The sequence below is a fragment of the Peromyscus eremicus genome, chromosome 1 (assembly GCF_949786415.1).
Source record: "Peromyscus eremicus chromosome 1, PerEre_H2_v1, whole genome shotgun sequence".
NCBI lineage: Eukaryota > Metazoa > Chordata > Mammalia > Rodentia > Cricetidae > Peromyscus > Peromyscus eremicus.
In genome coordinates, this window is record NC_081416.1 from 163,437,009 (window position 1) to 163,456,612 (window position 19,604).

The following is a 19,604-nucleotide window of genomic DNA, read 5'->3' on the forward strand; positions in this document are numbered from 1 at the left end:
CTTTCCGGGCTCACAGGAAACACAGCTCCTGGAGCGCGAGTCTCCCGTGCGGGTGGCAACTCCGCAGAGGAATGTCCCACTCGGGTATCTCCGCGCCAGCCTCCTGGAGCCATCGCCGTCTGGATGCCACCGGCGGAGCGCTCCGGCAAGTGCAGTGGAAACAGAGTCAGCAGTGGGTGATACCAGGGCTGGACAGTCCACTACCCTTTTATAACCCGACCTTCGCTTTCCGCCTCCCCGAAACGTCCATTAGGAGATGACAGCTGGTTGCCATGGAAACTGTTTGGGGGCGGAGCTGAGGCTCAGAGCTGACGCAGAAGCCAGGGGTGAGTTTAGAAATGATAGTCTAACCTTTGATTGGTAGCTATCTCGTACTTCATCGCGATTGGCTTCAGGTTAGCACATGCGCAGTAGGAGGAAAAGCGCAGAGAGGGTCGAAGGAGAGTGAGCAATGAGGGACTGCAATAATCCCTCTTCCGGTTCCTCCCAGTTAGCGAGGCGTGCCGCTCAGCCTTCTGGGAAATGGAGTTCCCAACGGGACTTGGGGGGGTCGAGTTAGAGGAAGTTGGCAGCGCTTGCGCGCCACTCTCAGGCCCAGCGGAGGATGCGCGCGCAGCACCCCCTTCTCCCTTCCCCCGCCCCTCCCCGCGGAAGTTTCTCCTGGACAGCTGAAAAGGTGAGTCCAAGTTCCAGCTCCGGATCAGAACGAGAGTCCGGGCCATGGGGGAGCCCGGCGCCCACGGCTCTTTCTAAGTACTGTGGTTGAGGGGCCGCTCAGCCGGGGAGCCTGTGACGTCACCGCCTGTGGGAGGTGGAGGCTGACGAGGCCAGGGTTCGGGGGGCACATTCTGCGCTGCCCGTGGGGCGGGGCTGCAGCTGCGTTGGGAGGAGCCTGTGAGGAATGGCAGATGCTCCGCCTCCGCGGTTACGTCATCGCTGGTTTCTTTTGGATTGTAGGGACAAAGTCCAGTTACCTAGGCAACTGTTAGTCCCGCACTTGTGGAGGAGTCTAGCCTTTGGTCCTCTGGTGTGCTGCGTTCTAGGAACAGGAGCATAGTCGATGATACCAAGCTGATGTTAATAAGTGGGATAAGTTAAATAAACGGATGGATGCATAGTAAAGGCAGACTTGAGTATCATAGCCTGAATCACTGGCTGTGCAACCTTAGACAGGGGACCTCAGCACTCTTGAGTCCCCTTAGTTTCTTCCATCCGCACCTATTGAGCACTTACTGTATGTAAGGATCTGCGCCACAGACGCTTATGTATTATACACCTCTCTTAGGGGTAGCTCTAAACTCTAATTGTAGTGATGTCTAAAAGTGGCTAATACTTAGAATCCTAGCATTCAGGAGGACAAGTCAAGAGGATTTTGGAGACTAGTCAGTTCTAGGACAGCCCAGCATGGAATACAGAGTGACACCCTGTCTCAGTAAATAAAGCTGGATGTGGTGGTATGTGCTGGTAAGCTCACCACTTGGGAGGTGAAGACAGGAGGATCAGAAGTTCAAGGTCAGCCTGGGCTACATGAGACCCTATCTAAAAAATTGTTTTTATAAACCTTTCCTAAAGGCTGGAGAGTTGGCTCGATGTTGGAGAGCTTACTGCTCTTCCAGAGGACCCAAGTGGGTTCCCAGTTCACAACTGCCAGTAACTCCAGTTCCAGGGGATCAATGCATGTGGCCTTCATGGGCACTTGAATTCACATGTACATACCCACATGCAAACACACACACGAAATTTAAAATCATAAAGATAAATATTCTTGGGGCTGGAGAGATGGCTCAGCAGTTAACTGACTGCCCTTGCAGAGGACCCAGGTTCAGTTCCCAGCAACCACATGGCAGCTCACGACTGTCTGTAACTGCAAGATCTGACACCCTCACCCAGACATCATACAGGCAAAACACCAATGCACAGGAAATAAAAACAAATTATTAAAAAAAGAAAAAAAATCCTGCACAAAACTAGTTTACATTCTAATGTCGGTTGGGATGCCAAACAGAAAATGAAGTCAGTTGTATAATATGCCTCGATGGTGCCTTACCTACATGTCTGCATCCAAAATCTGGAAAACGAAAGGCTTTCTCTGCTTACAGTTCTCATCGTGGCCCATGCTGACCTGCCTGAACTTGTTCCCTGACAGCTCACAAATAGAACTGTATGGCTGTTTATCACCAGAGATGGTGCTGCACTAGTCCTAGGCTCTCCGTGTGTATATGCCATGCATTTGCAGCTTCCTAGAGAGGCCAGAAGGGGGTGTCAGACCCCCTGGAGCTGAAGTTAAAGGTGATTGTGAGCTGTCCTTCAGACTTGGGTGGTGGAGACTTGTTGCAAAATATTTGTTTAACTATGTAAAGATGTGTTGCATTTGTTTAACTATGTAAAGATGTGTTGCATTTCTTTATGTTGCATTTGTTTAACTATGCAAAGATGTGTTGCTGTTTTACCTTGCCTACCTAAGGCACCTGATTGGTCTAATAAAAAGCTGAACAGCCAATAATGAGGCAGGAGGTATTGGTGGGACTTCTGGGTGGGGAGAGTAAGTAGGAGGAGGAATTTAGGCTTGGGGAAAGAAAAAGAAAGAGACACCAGGGAGATGCCAGGGCCAGCCAAACAGACAGACACAGAGGAAGCAGGAAAGTAGGACATACAGAATGAAAGGAAGGTAAAAAGCTCTGAGGCAAAATGTAGATGAATAGAAACAGGTTAAAATCAGTTAAAAGAGCTAGTGGGACAAGCCTAAGCTAAAGCAGAGCATTCAAAACTAATAATAAGTCTCCATGTCTTTATTTGGGAGCTGGTTGGCAGCCCAAAGAAAATTCCAACTGCAGAGACTGAATTTGGGTCCTGTGGAAGAAGAGTATGGGTTCTGAATTGCTAAGACATCCAGCCTACCCTCAAAACTGCCTTAAAGGGATCCTTATGACACTGTTTTGATGGTCAACCACAGTGACAAGATGTAGAATCCGATGTTCATTCTAGTTAGGATGTGACTGCACTAGAAGAGGGGGCGATTGCAGCCTAGCTGGTTACAGGGTGGGAGAGCTAGAGGGTCTCACCTGCCTCAGGTCTGTGCTGAGCTTCAGCTTCCACATGGGAACCTCCAGAACATCTGAGCTGAAGCTAAGAACCCAGTCCATTTCTTCATGACTTTATAAATCGGTACCAGGTTGTGCTGGTAATGGTGCACACATGAGATCCCATCCCTTGGGAAGTGAAAATAGGAACACAAGGCTAACCTAGGCTACACGAGACCCTGTCTCAAAACTAAAATAAGATTTATATGAAAGGATGAGTGAAGGGTTGGGGATTTAGCTCAGTGGTAGAGCACTTGCCTAGCAAGAGCAAGGGCCTGGGTTCAGTCCTGGGGGGTGGGGGGATGAGTGCATGGGCATTCAGGTAGCACTTGCTGGCTGTTTGACCAGTGCCCAGTAATGTTAACCAGAACCTTTCACATGTGCAATGAGCCTCAGCATCTTCCCTCTGTGTTCATTTCCAGGTTGTTGTCAAGATGGAGTTTCCAACTCAGTAATCCAAGGATTAGACCCTGAGTCCCCAAAGGTACTGTTGTCTCTGCAGCCCATTTCCCAACAAGAGCCCACCTGTGCTGTCTCCTCTCTGTGGCTGCAGGTGGAACGTCTCCCCTGTGAGCCAGGGTGTGGCAAGGCTCGCCTAGTCGTCAGGCACTTGCTCCTTCCAAAAGGCCGTCTTTTTCCAGTGACTGCTGAGGAACATAGGCTTAACATTGGAATTACCAAAGAACACCAACAAAACTAGGTGTGGTGGTATCCCCTGTTATGCCAGCAATCAGGAGATGGATTGAGGTTAGCCTGGGCTATACAGCAAGACCCTGTGTGATGATTAATATTATCAACTGAACTGATAGGATCACCTTGGAGACAAACCTCTGAGCATGTGTGGGAGGGATTATGTAGATTGTGTTCATTCAGGTGGGAAAATCTATCCAGAATGTGTGTGGCAACATTCTCTGGGTCAGGGTCCTGGACTGTATGAAAAGGAGGAAGTGAGCTGGGCTCCAGCATTCATTTCTCTCTGCATCCTGACTGGGTGCGGTGTGACCAGCTACCTCAAGCTCCTGCTGCCGTGACTTCTACCATGATGGACTGTACCCTTGAACTGTGAGCCTTAAGTTGCTTTTGTTAGGATATTTTATCACAGCAACAGAGAAAGTAATTGAGACACTGTCTCAAACAAAAGACATGCATACATACAGTTTACATACATAAAACCACCAGGGATTTTGCCAGGCAGTAGTGGTGCATGCGTTTAATCTCAGCACTTGGGAGGCAGAGGCAGGTGGATCTCTGAGTTTGTAGACCAGGCCAGCCTGGTCTACAGAATGAGTTCCAGGACAGCCAGGGCTACACGGGGAAACCCTGTTTTGGAAAAACAAACAAAATAATAAACACCAGAGATTTCTAAACCGTTCCACTTTTTATATAAGAAGTCAAGTGGACTCTGTTCTTAGTCTAGACTGTGAAATGCCACAGTAACAAATAGACCTGAAGTCTGTGACTTAACACATTCTCTCTCACTGATGCCAACATTGAACAACTGTCCACATCCAGGTTTGATTTGATGGTTCCAGATTTACCACCTGAGCTTCAAGTTTCACTACCTGAAGGGAGAAGGAGAAAGAGACACTAACAAAAAATAACAATAAAAAAACCTCCCCAGTGTTTATGCCTTTGACAAAACAGTTGTATAGTTGTTTTTTTTTACTCTTTACTCTTTGGGACACCCACACCCAAATAATTACACAGAGACTTAATCTTTATGAGTGCCTGGTCTTAGCTTGGCTTATTTATAGCCAGCTTTCCTAACTTAAATTATCCCATCTACCTTTTACCTCTGAGCTTTTACCTTTCCATTCTATATTGCTTTCCTTCTTATTCCATGGCTGGCTGGGTGGCTGGGTGGCTGGGTGGCTGGGTGGCTGGGTGGCTGGCTCCCAGCATCCTCTGCTCCTCCTTTTCTTGCTTCTTGCCCTTCTCTTTTTCTCTTATTTATTCTCTCTGCCTGGCAGCCCCACCTATCTCTCTCCTGCATAGCTGTTGATGGTTCAGCTCTTTATTAGACCATCAGGTGTTTTAGACAGGCAAAGTGACACAGCTTTACAGAGTTAAACAAATGCAACATAAAAGAATGCAACACATCTTTGCATCATTAAACACATGTTCCACAGCATAAACAAATGTAATACATCTTCAACTAATATTCTACAACACAGTTGTAGTAGTTCAAATTTGAAGTGTCCCCAACAGGTCTACGTGTCCAATTATGTGTCCACTTACGTGGCCTCCAGCTGGCGCTGCTGCTTTAGGTCATTGGCATGCAGCATGGCTAGCAGACCAAGGTCAAAGACATGGAGCTTCTAGCTGCAGCTCTCTACTTCATGGTCCAAACAAATGTGAACAGTCAAATCCACATGTTCCTACCGCCGTAGCCATGAGTTCTCTGCCTTCATGGGCCTGAACCAGGAGCCAGAATCATTTTTATATTGTTTGTCTATATTCTTTATGTGTACATATATACTGGTTAATTTTTTTTTTTTTGGTCAAATTGACACAAGCTAGAGTCAGCTGGAAAGAGGGACCCTCAACTAAGTAAATGCCTCCATCAGACTAGCCTGTAGGCAAGTTTGGATTATTTTGTTAATGAAAAAAAAATGAGGACATGACTGTTCCTAGGTATGGGTTTGAGGAGTAGGTTTATTGTAGATAGGAGTGAGAAAACAGCCAGAGGCAGCTGGAAGAGTCCATACTGGACATGGCCTGAGGAGGGAGGGCGAGGGTAGAGAGCAAGAGAGGAAGAGAAGAGAGAGGGAGGAAAGAGAGCAAGCACCTGGGGACCCAGAAAGCATGAGAACCAAGAGGCCACGTAGCCAAAATGACTGGATTATATAGAGAAGAGCAGCTGGGGAAGACCAGTGAAGCTCAGGCTGGAGGCATTCAAGGTGGGGGTGGTGTATGCCAGCCAGCATGACTCTGTAATAGGTACTGAGAGATGCTAGGAGAACCTGGCAGCTAGCATCCGCTTTGATATGTTAAATAGGTACCTCAGTTAGCCATTTGTCTGAGTTTGCTACCTAACTTTCTTGATTAAATATTGATGTGGGAAGGCCCAGCCCATTGTGGGTAGGTGCCAACCATGGGCAGGTGGTCCAGGTTTGTTTAAGAAAGCAGGCTAAGCAAGTCATGGGGAGCCAGCCAGTAAGCAGCCCTCCTCCATGTCCTCTGCTTCAGTTCCTGCTTTTGAATTCCTGCTTGAGTTTCTGCCCTGACTTCCCTCTATGATGGACTATAAATTATAAGATTAAGTAAATCCATTCCTCCCAGATTGATTCTGGTCATGGTGTTTATCACAGCAATAGAAAGCTAACTGACAACATGTAAGTCTGTGGGTGTGGGTGACATGGGGTGCTTGTAGAGGACAGAGAACAACTTGAATGAGTCTCCCTTCATTGTGTGGGACTTGGATAAAACTCAGATTGTTAGCCTGGCAGCAACTGCCTTAACGTACTATGCCAGAGATTCTCAACCTGTGGGTCATTTCCCCTTTGGGGGATCAAACGACCCTTTCAGAGCAGTTACATATCAGATATCCTGTGTATCAGATATTTACATTAGGATTCATAGCAGTAGCATGTAGCAAGTCTCATTATTAATTATGGAAGCTTGGCTATAACTTAGGCTTGTTGCTAACTAGCTCTTAAAACTTAAATTAATCCATATTTTTCAATCTACTGTAGCTGGAGTTTTCTTCAGTCCTGCCTGGGCCCGCAGCCTCTCAGACCCAAGTAAACACACAGAGGATTATACTACTTATAAACTGTATGGCATGGCAGGCTTCTTGCTGTCTAGTTCATATATCTTAAATTAACCCATAATTCTTATTTATGTTTAGCCACGTGGCTTGGTACCTTTTCCTAGTTCTGCCTTCATATCTTGCTTCTCATGGCAGCAGCTGGCAGTGTCTCCTGACTCAGCCTTCCACTTCCCAGAATTCTCTTCTCTGCTTATCCCGCCTATACTATACTTCCTGCCTGGCTACTGGCCAACCAGTGTTTTATTTATCAATCAATCAGAGCAGCACATTCACAGCATACAGAAAGACATCCCAGCACTTCCCCTTTTCTTTTTTTCCTAAAAGGAAGGTTTTAACTTTAACATAGTAAAATTACATATAACAAAACAATTATCAAGCAAGAATTATAGTTAAAATATCTAGTCTATTTGTATTTGGCAAAATTAAAGAAGATATCCTATCTATCCTATATTTGTGAGTCTAAGGTTTCATATCTAACTTATCTTTTATCATAACTAAGGAAATTATATCTATCTAGTCTTCAACTACATCAAAGGCCTCAGAAGGATATAATATTACCTGAGAAATGAGAGAAGGATGCAAGCAGCTTTTGGGAATCTTGCAAGACTAGACAGAGACAGCTGGCAGCCTGGACAGTCATCCAAAGTTCCTTTGTAAAGTTGGGCCATCTGTCTTCAGCCCACAGGCCTAGAGTCTCTCAGTCACTTCTCTCTGTGTCCTGTAGAATGTCTGGCAGTTTCCTCTGTGAAGAAGGAACCTGAAGGACCATTTTGCTAAGCAAAGTTCAGTGGTCACCTTCCTATGGGTCCTGCATGTCCAGTCGATCAAGCAGTCCAGGCAAGAACAGTTTCTTGCCCAAATGGCTATTTTTGCCAAGAAAAAGATAAACTCCATATAGAGTGTCTTCAATGCCCATCCTCCTCTCTGAAGTAAACCAGTGCTGCCAGGAGCAGACATGTCTCATTGTCCAGAAAGTCTAAATTTTTAAAACATTTTAAATGCCATATTCTGTAGGTCTTTGAAGTGTGTGAAGATTACCTACCTAATTGAATTATCTCTTATGTATACCTAGAAAACTTAACATGACTATAAGTTTGACTATCATAGAAGACTAATTATTAATCTGTATTTTTTTAATTATCAATTACAATCTAAATGAGTTACATAAACATAATACCTCAAACGAGAGTAGAAATATATATACAGTATAACAAAATTAAGTTTAAACTTGTATCAATAAACTAAAATCCATAGCAATGTAAAACATTTCTAAACAAGTTGTTACTCTTTAAAAATAGGTTCATTAATCTTCCCTTTCATCCTATCATTATCTATACTATTCCCTTTTCTTCTTTAGAAAGAGATCACATAATCAACCTGCTTTAAATAAAAATATTGGTTTTTCTCTGTCCCACACCAAAGGGCTCTTCTGATTTGGGACACAAGAATCTCTCAACCTTTTCTTTTAGCAATATGCTTGGGTTTAGAGAAGGAGTGAGCCAGTTCCATATCCAAAGCCAGCTTGATATATTTGGGAATTTGGTTGTAGCTTCTCATACTACTTCTTGTTGGATGAGAGCACTGTATTCTTATGGGGACATAAAGAAAATTTTAGGATTATGGAGTAGTCCGTGAGACTGTATTGTCTGAGCCAGTTGCCTTGAAACTATTTTAGATGGTAGATCATCTGGGCCATGGTGTGATTGGAGACCTTTCAGGGGGTCTTGGCTGGTCAAACCTGATGTATCTTAATCTGGAACAAATCCATAGCCTCTGGCTTTCTGTAGAAACACAAGCAGAGCCTCCTTTCCAAAGCAACATATCCTTAAATCCAAATTTTGAAGTCAAGGTACCTTTAAAATATACATATTGGTTTAACTGAGCAGCCTTTACAATCAAATGTCTTTCTGCAGTTAAAAATCCCAAAGACAACACAATCCAGATTCTCTGTGTGATATCCATCTTTACGTGGCTTATTTTTGATATTATTTTTACTTTCTCTTTAAAGACTTTATTTTACACACTTCATTGTAAACTATCCCGTCTGAATCTGTCTTATGTGAACCCCTTGCTTTAGACTGCAGCATTACTAAGACTGAAACAGCAGCAGTGGCTGCCGGCTCCGCCCACCTCAGCTTTCCAACATGGCAGAACTACGTTTACTGCCAGCTTCGGAGGAACCATGCTCACCGCTGGACTCTGGGAGGCAATGGGTCTGTGTCTCTGTCAAAGCAGCGTGTAGCCCAGAAACCTTTTTTTTTTTTTTAAACTAGCAAAAACTATATCCACCATGCAGCATAGTGCACAGCTTGGAGACACCATGTGGCGTGGGTCAAGCCTGTATGCCAAGAACCCGCCATAGAGTAGCTCAAGCCCGCATATTGCGGTGTCTCGCCGCCCACATGAGACATGAACTTAGGTAGAAACTCGAGCCATTGGGTGCCATTTGTAGCTGAAGTTTTTTCCATGCCTGCTTGGCTCCCGTGGCCCTGTGGCCACTGGTACCCAAGTAAACACACAGAGGCTTATATTAATTACGAACTATATGGCCTAGTGGCTCAGGCTTCTTGCTAACTAGATTTTACATCTTAAATTAACCCATAATTCTTACTTATGTTTAGCCACGTGGCTTGGTACCTTTTCCTAGTTCTGCCTTCACATCTTGCTTCTCATGGCGGTGGCTGGCAGTGTCTCCTGACTCAGCCTTCCACTTCCCAGAATTCTTCTCTCTGCTTATCCCGCCTATACTATACTTCCTGCCTGGCTACTGACCAATCAGTGTTTTATTTATCAATCAATCAGAGCAGCACATTCACAGCATACAGAAAGACATCCCCAGCAATCTATGTTCTTTTATGTGCCTCAGTTACCTTTACTTTGTAATGCCCATGCTGCTTGCTCTGTGTCCTGGCATCTCCTCTCTTCTTCTTCCCAGCGTTCTCTCTGCCCCAGAAAATCCTGCCTAGCTATTGGCCATTTAGCTTTTTATTAAACCAATCAGAGTGACATATCTTCACACTGTACAAAAAGATTATTCTACAACAGTAGCAAAAATTACAGTTATGAAATAGCAATGAAAATAATTTTATGGTGGGGGGGGTCACCGTACATGAGGAACTGTATTAAAGGGTCATAGTGTTAAGAAGGTTGAGAACCACTGAACTAAGCCGTCTTGTCAGCCCTTGTGAGCCAGAATAATCAGAAAAGAACACAATAAATGTCTGATGGAATGTTTCACCAGCACTGCCAGCTGGGCCTGCTAACCTCTGGGAATATAGCAGGATCTGAGAACAATTTTTGCAGCCTAGCACGTTACACAGCTCCACGATTGAAATAAAAGAGTCTTTTGCTCTGCCACAGCCATGGAGAAAGGAACTGCTCTATCTGCTGTGGAATAATCCTTTTGCACACTGTGAAGATGTGTCTTTGCCAAGGCACCTTCTGATTAGTTTAATAAAAGAGCTGACTGGCCAATAGCTAGGTAAGAAGAGGTTTGGTGAGAGAGCCAAACTGAAAGGACACTGGGAGTCGCCAGCAGACACAGAGGAAGCAGGAGATGGTAAACATACCGTACTGAAATAAGGTACTGGGCCATGTGGTAGAACATAGATAAACATATGGGTTAACTTAAGATTTAAGAGCTAGTTAGTAACAAGCCTGAGCTATTGGCCAAGGATTTATAATTAATAATAAGTCTCTTTGTAGTTATTTGGGAGTGGATGGTGGGACAGAGCTGACTAGTTGTCCTGAAAAATAACTCCACCTACATTTCTCCTCTTTGCTGAGGCATCTTTAACTACTTGTCTGGATGGCTTGTAGCTTTCAAAGGCAAGTTCTGTAAGTCATCAGTAAGAAGAAACAGGCCCAAAAGGCTCTGAGATTCCAACATGGAAAGATGAAAGGGAAGCGCAGAAACAGCAATAACAGGGATCTGGGGAGGCAGCTCAGTTGGGAGAATGCTCACCCACCGTGTACCCAGGTTCCTTTCTGTTGCTGTGATAAAACATTCTGACCAAATATAGCTTACAGAAGAAAGGATTTCTTTGGCTTACATGTCTGTCTTTGAGGGAGTCAGAGCATGAACTTGACTTAGAACCTATGGAGGGACACTGCTTGCTGGCTCATTTCTTTTACAGTCCAGGATCGTCTACATAGGCAGTGGTGCTGCCTGCAATGAGCTGGTCCCTCCTGCATCAACCAAGACAATCCCCCCACATGCACATCTGCCTGCAATGAGCTGGTCCCTCCTGCATCAACCAAGACAATCCCCCCACATGCACATCTGATCTAGACAATTCCTCAATTCAAGCTTTCCTCTCAAATGGTTTTAGGCTCTGCCAAGTTGATAATTAAAGCTAACTAAGACACCAAAGAAATATAAAGACCTGAGTTCAACCCTCAGGATTCACAGAAAAATCTGGTTGTGATAGTGCGCACTAGTAATCCTCGTACTGGCGATCCAGAGACGATGGGAGGGGGGGTGTAATTCGTGGATTGAAGTGACCAGACAGACTCGTCTATTTGACAAGCTACAGACCAGTGAGAGGCACTGTCTGAAACACAAGGTGTGTAGTACGCAGGGCACAACACCCGAGGTTGGCCTGTGGCCTCCCCATGCATGCACAGGCCCTTGGCTGCTCCTCGCAGCTCACACTCTGGATGGTGTCACTCTGATTCCTGTCCCCCCTTCTTTGTTGCAGCATGATCTCCTTCTGTCCAGTCTGTGGCAAAAGTGTCAAAGCATCGTTCAAGTTCTGCCCGTACTGTGGCCAGGCCCTGCCTGTAGAGGAGCATGCAGAAGCCCAGCCTGGCACTCCGCGTCTTGTGTCATCCTTTCGAGGTAGGAACCCGCGAAGGCCGGCCCCATCCTGCAGTTTCTTACAGCTTCTGTAGTTTGGGCCATACTGTTGAAATCTCTGTCTACATACCTGTCAGAGGGTGGTCTCTGGGTCTCATGAGCACAAAAGGGAGGTTTCTGTTGCAGTTAAGCATGTTTGAAGAAGCAGAGGTAGCCATGGGAACACTGTCTAGCAAACAGTTTAACTGGACAGCTGTGTCAGCCATTTCTTAGAGGAAAGATGTGGAGCTGAAGCCAACAGGAACACAAGCCAGACTCAGTAAACTGCAGCCATCCCACATCTACATAGTCCTAGTACCTCACCAGACTGTTAAACGATCACAGTGCAAGACAGGAGTTGGACTATGTTGGATGCATATTAACACACTGAGTATTTAGTGTATATTTCTTGTTCAGGGCCACATGTGGGGTTTAGAAGACAGCTTACAGAAGTCCGAATTCTCCCATGTGGGACCCAGGGATTGAACTCTTGTCATTAGGCTCAGTAGCAAGTCCTTTGACCCACTGAGCCATCTTGCTGGGACTTCTATGCGTCTATTCATCCTCATGGTAGTTGTCATGCGTATGGATTATGATGAAGTTAAAGGGTGTCTGGAATCACTGAATCCCCTTAGAATTGAGCTGCTGCAGGTATGAGAGCTGTGCCTGTAATCCAAGCACTTGGGAAGCTGAGGCAGGAGAATCACCATGAGTCTGAGTCCTGGGCTACTGAGTGAGATCCTGTCTCAAGAATAAAACAAAAATTGGGTGGAGACATGGCTAGTGGGTTAAGAACTCTTAAAAGAATAAAGCAAAAAGAATCAAAAGACACAAATATTTGCAACGTATGTTTAATATGTTTGCAAAAAGGAAACTTTAAATACATATGTATAAAAGCATATAAATACATATACACATATAATTGCAATCATTGCAATAAGAAACTTAGTGTATGCTTTAAATGGCAGACTATACAGAGCTGGAGAATTTACTCAGAAGCTGGACACAGTGGTACATACCTGTAATCCCAGCACTTGGAAGGCTGAGGAAGGAGAATTGGAATTTTCTTGAGTTTAAGACCAATCTAGGCCATATAGCAAGACCTTGTCTTTTTTGGGGGGTGAGGGGGGGGATTGAGACAGAGTTTCTCTGTGAAGTCCTGGCTGCCCTGGAACTCACTCTGTAGACCAGGCTGGCCTCAAACACATAGATCATCCTGCCTCTGCCTTTCAAGTGCTGGGATTAAAGGCGTGTGCTGCCGCCGCCGCCGCCGCCGCCGCCGCCACCGCCACCACCACCACCCAGCTGCAAAAACAAATTGCTGGGCCAGCAAGATAGCTCAGAATAGAAATGTTTGCTGCACAAGCCTGGTGAGCTGGGTTCAGTCCCTTAGCAGACAGTGCAAGGCGAGAACTGATTCCCAGAAGCTGTCATCTGACTTCCATGTGTGTGCACCATGGCATGCTCACACCTGTGTGTGTGTGTGTGCATGCACTCGCTCACACACACTGATAATACATTAAATTAAAAATTTCAAAAAAGAAGTTGCTTAGAAGGCAGCAGAATGACGAGTGGTGGAAGATGTAAAGGAGGCTGGGGCTGGTGGAGGAAAGGTAATCAGGGAAAGGAGCACTTGGACAGTGGAGACAGCAGGACTGTTCTGCGAAGGTCAGAGGAGAGAGTGGGGCTGACCCTGAGCACAGAGTTCAGGATTGCCTGTGCCTGGAAGGCCTTCAGAACTCTAATCTGCATTTGCTTCACCTTTAGGCTCAAGGAGAGAGCTGAACTCCAGTTCTGAAACCTCTCCCAAGAAAGTGAAATGGTCACACACTGTCACCTCTCTCCCACCCTCCCTCCTCTCTGACTGTGACAGTTCTGAGTCTGAAGATACCTTGAATTCTCCTGAGAGAGCCACAGGTGAGAGCTGGGGCTGGCCTGTGTCTGGATGGGGCAGAGAGGGGTCCTGGGACAATGTCTGGGACAAGGGTCTGGAGAGATGGCTCAGCAGTTAAGAGTACTTGCGGTCAGGTTCAGTTCCCAGCATCATGTCTGACGACTCACCCTGTCGCTCCATCTCCAGAAGGTCCAGTGCTCTTCTACTTCCACAGACACTGCACTTCACCAACACAGACACATAATTAAAAATAAAAATGAAACCTGAAAGTTAGAACAGTGTTTGAGAAAAAACCACTACTGTTTCAACTGAAACATCAGTCAGTCAGCCCTGCCTGGAACTTCTTCCCAGTGTCCCCTTCCTGCTCATCCCCACAGGGAACTTTCACACACCGAGTGGACTCATTGTCCACAGTTCATGCTCTCTGCCTTGACTCTCACCACTCCACAAATCCAGCACCTATCTTACATCTGCTATCATTTATCATTCTATATGTTTTCTAGACAATTTCTTTTGTTTGTTTGTTTTGAGACGGGTTCTTACTACATAGCCTAGGCTGGCCTGGAACTCACAGCTGTCCTCCTGGTTCAGCCTCCCAAGTACTGGGATTATGGGCACATGCTATCACATTCAGTTTTTGAGTAGTTTCTTCATCTCTATCTTCCAATTTATGAGTTCTTTCTCTAGCCATATCTAGCCTGCCATTTAAACTACATACTGTGTTTCTGACTCCATATCCCAGTAAATAGAAGAGCAACCTGAGGGACTATCCATCTCTAAGCTCTGCTAATCTGTTGCCTCAGACCAGCTTGCCTTCACCTCCTGCAGGCCTGTCATGCTCCCCAATTCCCACCTTTTAGAGACCTAATCTCTTAGAATCCCTTCTGAGCTGGTGAGCGTATATTGAGGCCTGTACTACCTCTGGCTAGACCTGCTCTCATTTATCCACTCATCACTTTTGGTTCCATGTCCCTTGTACCTCTTTTCCTGGCCTACATGTTCTTTTTGGAAGGGACCATACAGGACTCATACTATCTTCCCAGCCAGTGCTGGGCAAGAGAGGCCTGATGTCTGGGTGTCCTTCAAGATCAATCCTGAGTCTAACACTCTGGGTCCTCTGCATAGCTCAACACATAGCCAAGACCCATTTTGGGGTGAATGTCGGTAATGTCCTTTCTCCCTGGCAAACTTCTTTTAGCCAAAAAGACTGCTGTAGTGTACCCTCCCCCAGGAAGCCTCCCTTGACTTCTTCCAGCCGCCTGTCTCTTCTGTCCCCAATATCCACCTTGACTGCTTCGTCTCTGATCCGATTCTGACTGGTTCTGTCTAGGTCAGAATCCCCACCACACTGGGAGGGGTCCAGACCTGACCCATGAGGGCCTCCAATATTGTGGCACAAAGATCCTGACCTGTGGGAGCTCGGGGAGAATCCACACACACAGGAGTAGGACCATGACTGGGCACTGCTTCTCTCCATGCCACTTTATCTGTTGGTCTCCCTGCAGGCACCTGGAGCAGACCCCCGACCCCCAGAGGCAGCCCACAGTCCTCCAGGCTAAGTCCTCAGACACTGAAGCGGAGCCGAGTGACCACCTCACTCCAGGCTTTGCCCACGGGGACAGGGCTGACCGACAAGAAAGGGCAGCACTGGACACTCAGGGCCCTCCAGACCCGGGATGACCAAGGCATCCTCTATGAAGGTACACACTGTCTGTCCCAGTGTACGGGGTGTGCCAGACCACGTAGCACCACATAGACGGTGTGTAATAGCCAAGGGCAGCAACTTCAAGGAGGAAAGCTCAGCTAGGGCTCGGGATTTGACCAGTTCTAGTCCATCATGGTAGGGAAGGCACATGGAGCAGGGCAGCTCAGACCAGGCACCCAGGAACCAGAGGAAAGGGTCATGGAGTGACCAAGGCAAGGGATGACCCTCAGGGACATGCCCCTCGTTGCCTCCTTCCTCCAGCTTGGCCCCACCTCCCAGAGATGGTATTGTATTTGAATCCTTCAAAGGACTAACCCATCGTTAAGGTCAGAGCAATCAGGGCCTCATCAGGTCTGGAAGTCACTGCAGAGTCTCCTGGAACTGCACTCCCTAGCCTCGATTCTCCTCAGGCCCGTCAAGTTGATGGTCAGGAAGAAGAAAGCATCAGGGCTGGGGTGTGGAGAAGGTGGCTGTCCTACTCACGTTCTGTTGGAGCCCTGCCGAAAAGTCACTTAGGGGAGAAGTAGGTGGATTTGGTTCACAGTTCCAGTTCATGATAACAGGGAAATTAAGGCAGGAGCTTGAGGGCGCTGGTCACAACCGTAAAGAACAAAGGCCGAAATTGAATGCGTGTTTGTTTTTGTGCTCGGCTTGACGTCTCCACTCTTAATAGCTCAGGACACCTTCCTAGGGAATGGTGCCACCCACGATGGACTGAGTTTTCCCAGTCAATTAAGACAGTCCCCCACAGGCCAACCCAGTGTAGACAATCCCTCATTGAGACTTTCTCCCCAGCTAATCTAGGGTGTGTCAAGTTGACAAATCTAACTGTCACACTTACCTAATGCAAGACTCTAGATTCAGTCCCTGGAACTTTGAAGAGAGGAGGGAGGGAGGCAGAGAAACATGAAGGAACAGGTGTTGAGGACCAAGGATGCACTTCCCCATGGGAACCAGAGAAGTGGCTCCTGGTTCTGAGCAGCCTGGGCATCAGTGGCCCTGACACTCCCCTCGAGTTCTGATGTCTCTCTCTTTGCCATTCTACAGCTGAGCCCACTTCTGCCCTCTCCTGTGAATCAGGGACTCAGAAGCATAGGTTCTCACTCAAGCTGGTGAGTGGTCCAAGGGCAACTCAGAAGGGAGGGTGGAGGGCTTTCAAATTAACCCTTGACCTCTGAGTTCCCTTGCAGCCTGGGGAGCCCACCCTGAAAACAGGGTGCCCCTAGTCTGTGAAGAGCCATGGGACTCTGACCAGGCACACTCCTCTTCACTCGGGAGCAGAGGTGAAGCTCGCCCCTGCACCTGCCTTTGATGGTTCCTGGTCATGTGACCCTGTCCCCACTTAGCTCCAAGATCAGTACGGTTGGCTTCCTCTGCCTACCTGCCCACTGCTTCCTGCTTCCTACACAGAGTATGTTTGTCAGGCACTGTGTGTGTCAGGTTTTTGTGACGAAATTTCTGTGTAAAACACGTCAAGGGAGGAAGGATTTATTTGGTTCATGATTTCAGTAACATGAGTATATCGTGTGGGGAGAGTGTTGCCAAGCAGAGCACCTCACTTGGCGATCATGGGGGAAAGGTGTAGCCAAGAGCAGCTCTTGTAGCAGCCAAGAAGCAGAGTCCGAGAGAGCATGAGCAAGAGGATGTGGAGGTGGAATATGTCCAGCCCCCTGAGGCCTAGTGCCATCCGCTTCAGAGTTCCTATGTGACGGACCCCAGCTAAGTGAATCCCGGGCACCGTCACTGGACTCGGTCAACAAGTCTTTGAGGTAGCCACTGCATTCCAAATGTAACACACGAGAAGAAAGGAACGGAGAGAGAAGGGGAGAGGGAAAGAGGCAGGCAAGAAAGAGTCAGCGGGGTGCAGCTCGGGGAGTACAGTGCCTGCCCAGCACACAGCCCTGGGCTCTGTCAGCGGTACTGCACAGCGAGGGGCGGTGCATGCTGTCATCCCAGCACCTAGAGTGCGGAGGCAGGGGGATCAAGAACTCAGTCTTCAGCTACCCCAAGAGTTTGAGGCCAGCGTTGGATACATGAGGCTATGTCCTAGAAGAATACGGGGCTGTGGAGGTGGGGGAGAAAGAGAAGGGAAGGGAGACCACGGGAAGGGAGAAAGGAGAGGGTTATTGGACAGACACCTGCCTGTGTTTAATGCTGTGATCTTTAGAACCAAGGTAGAGTAGTATATATAGTTAGAAGATTTGGCTTGATGTGTGTCCCGTGTGTGTGTGTGTGTGTGTGTGTGTGTGTGTGTGTGTGTGTGTGTGTCCAATCTTTAAAGTATATAAATTTTATTTTATGTATATAAGTATTTTGCCTGCATGAATATTTTGGTACCACTTGCATGTTTGGTGCCTACAGAGACCAGAAGAAGGTGTCAGGTCCCCTAGAACTGGAGTTACAGGTGGTAGTGAGCTGCCTGGTGTGGGTGCTGGGAACCAAACCTGAGTTCTCTGCAAAGCAGCCAGTGCTCTTAACCACTGAGCCGTCTCTTCAGCCCCCAACACACCGTGGGTTTTTTTTTTTTTTGGTTGTTGTTGTTTTTTGGTTTTTTTTGTTGTTTTTGTTGTTTGTTTTGTTTTGTTTTGTTTGGAGACTGGTTCTCAGTAACTAGACCAGGTTGGTCTGGAACTCCTGGCATTTCTGGTCATGCCTTCATTGGCCAGAACTTGGTCGTGAAGCTGTGCCTCATTGCAAAGCAGGCTAGGAAATGAAGTTTTTAGGTAAGGGCCACATGTCTAGGGCAAACTTGTGGATCTTACCATAATAAAATAATCAAAGGGAGGTGAAGTGTGATCCTGATTAGTCGTAACAGTAGAAACCAAGAGTCAGATATCAGGGTGAAAGCTGAAAGATCAGAGAAGCAGAGCAGCAGCCGTTAGACTTCTAACCTCTGTGAAATCTCAGACCAAAATGGCAAGGATCCTGTCTCTACCCGGCTTATGTTCCTGTCTCCACCTCCCTAGTGCTGGGATTAAAGGTGTGAGCCACCCATGTACTAGGGTCAAAGGCATGCACCACCACTGCCCACTCTTGTTTCTTTTTTAGACTGATTCAATCTCGTGTAGCTCAGGGTAGCTTTGAACTCCTGATCTTCCACTTCCTCCCTAGTGCTGGGATTAAAGGTGTGTGCCACCACTGCCTGTCCTCTATGGCTAACCCTCCGATCTCCAGGCAAGCTTTATTTGTCAGAACACAAACAAAATGTCACACAACAGGGAGGTGGGCACTGAGAAGCACAGCCTGCTCAGTCACGATTCTCCGGGACTGTCCTGCTACAAGGACAGGAAGAAACGGAGTTCGTTGGTGTGGCACTGGGGTCTTGCTGGGAATTTGGGGCCCTTGTCCAAGGGAGTTTGGTATAACAGCCACTGCCCTTCTCTCACCCCCAGGACTCCAAGGATGGGCGCCTTTTCAATGAGCAGAACTTCTTTCAGAGGGCAGCCAAGCCTGCGCAAGGTATTCCATAGGGATTGGGCAGGAAAGTTGAGTCAGGTGCTGCGGCCCACAAGGTACTCCACGGGGACAGGGCAGGAGAGTTGGGTTGGGTGACAGGTCCTCAAAGTATTCAATGATGTGGTGACCAGAGACCTGGGTATGCCTCCACTTGCACCCACAACCTGACTCCCATCTCCTTTAGCCCTCTGGCCTCGGAAGACAGGCGGGGCTCGCCTGTAGCAGCTCAGGGGAGACCAATGGTGACTCATGAACACTGTGTGCTGGCTGTCACATCACAAGTTGTTAGGGAAATTTTTAAATCAAATTGGTTACATTCAGAACAAACATACTCATAATGCCTGGTGTCCAGAGTATTTTTTCCTGTGTTCTGTTAGCCGTACTCTCTGGGTTCTATAAACCTGTCATGTTGTGAAGAAACCACACGCACATGCTTTGCCCCTCTCCGACTGCATTCATTCCTGTTGTGCTGCCCCCTTGAAACGGCCTGGTGGGAAGTATTTACCCCATAGGTAGTAGCTGAACTGCCAGCCCCTTGCGTCTCCCCTACCAGCCTGCACCTGGCCAGATCTCAGCATACCCGATCCTTCTGCACTAGCCCAGGGGCTCAGTGATGCTATGGCTGGTGAGACTTCTATTAATCTTGCCAGCTTTGCGTGTAAACTCAGAGATCACCCTGTCCTCCCTCCCTTCTTCTTTCCTTTCTTTCATTATTTTGAGATTGGGTCTCATGTAGCCCAGGGTTTCTTGAACTGGAAATGTAGTCAGGGATAACCTTGAACTCCTGATCTTCCTGCCTCCACCTCCTGAGTACTGGGATTACCAGTGTGCTCTACCACATTCAGTTTTATGCAGTGCTG

The 19,604-nt window shown here is 47.1% G+C and overlaps 1 protein-coding gene across 2 annotated transcripts in view; it reads left to right on the plus strand.

The window, feature by feature from the left end:
• Window positions 1–559: 559 nt before the first annotated feature.
• The window catches only part of Vrk3 (VRK serine/threonine kinase 3), a 32,479-nt gene continuing 13,434 nt past the window's right edge, over window positions 560–19,604 (plus strand). Inside the window, exons 1-7 of one of the 2 annotated variants that reach the window (XM_059278234.1) lie at window positions 560–676; window positions 3,503–3,564; window positions 11,553–11,692; window positions 13,457–13,606; window positions 15,089–15,283; window positions 16,336–16,400; window positions 18,681–18,747. In XM_059278234.1, coding sequence (XP_059134217.1) covers window positions 11,554–11,692; window positions 13,457–13,606; window positions 15,089–15,283; window positions 16,336–16,400; window positions 18,681–18,747 — 616 coding nt within the window. In that variant the 5' untranslated portion in view covers window positions 560–676; window positions 3,503–3,564; window position 11,553. Of the gene's footprint in view, window positions 677–870; window positions 1,465–3,502; window positions 3,565–11,552; window positions 11,693–13,456; window positions 13,607–15,088; window positions 15,284–16,335; window positions 16,401–18,680; window positions 18,748–19,604 lie in introns of those variants that run through there. The other variant, XM_059278244.1, reaches the window with a different exon arrangement.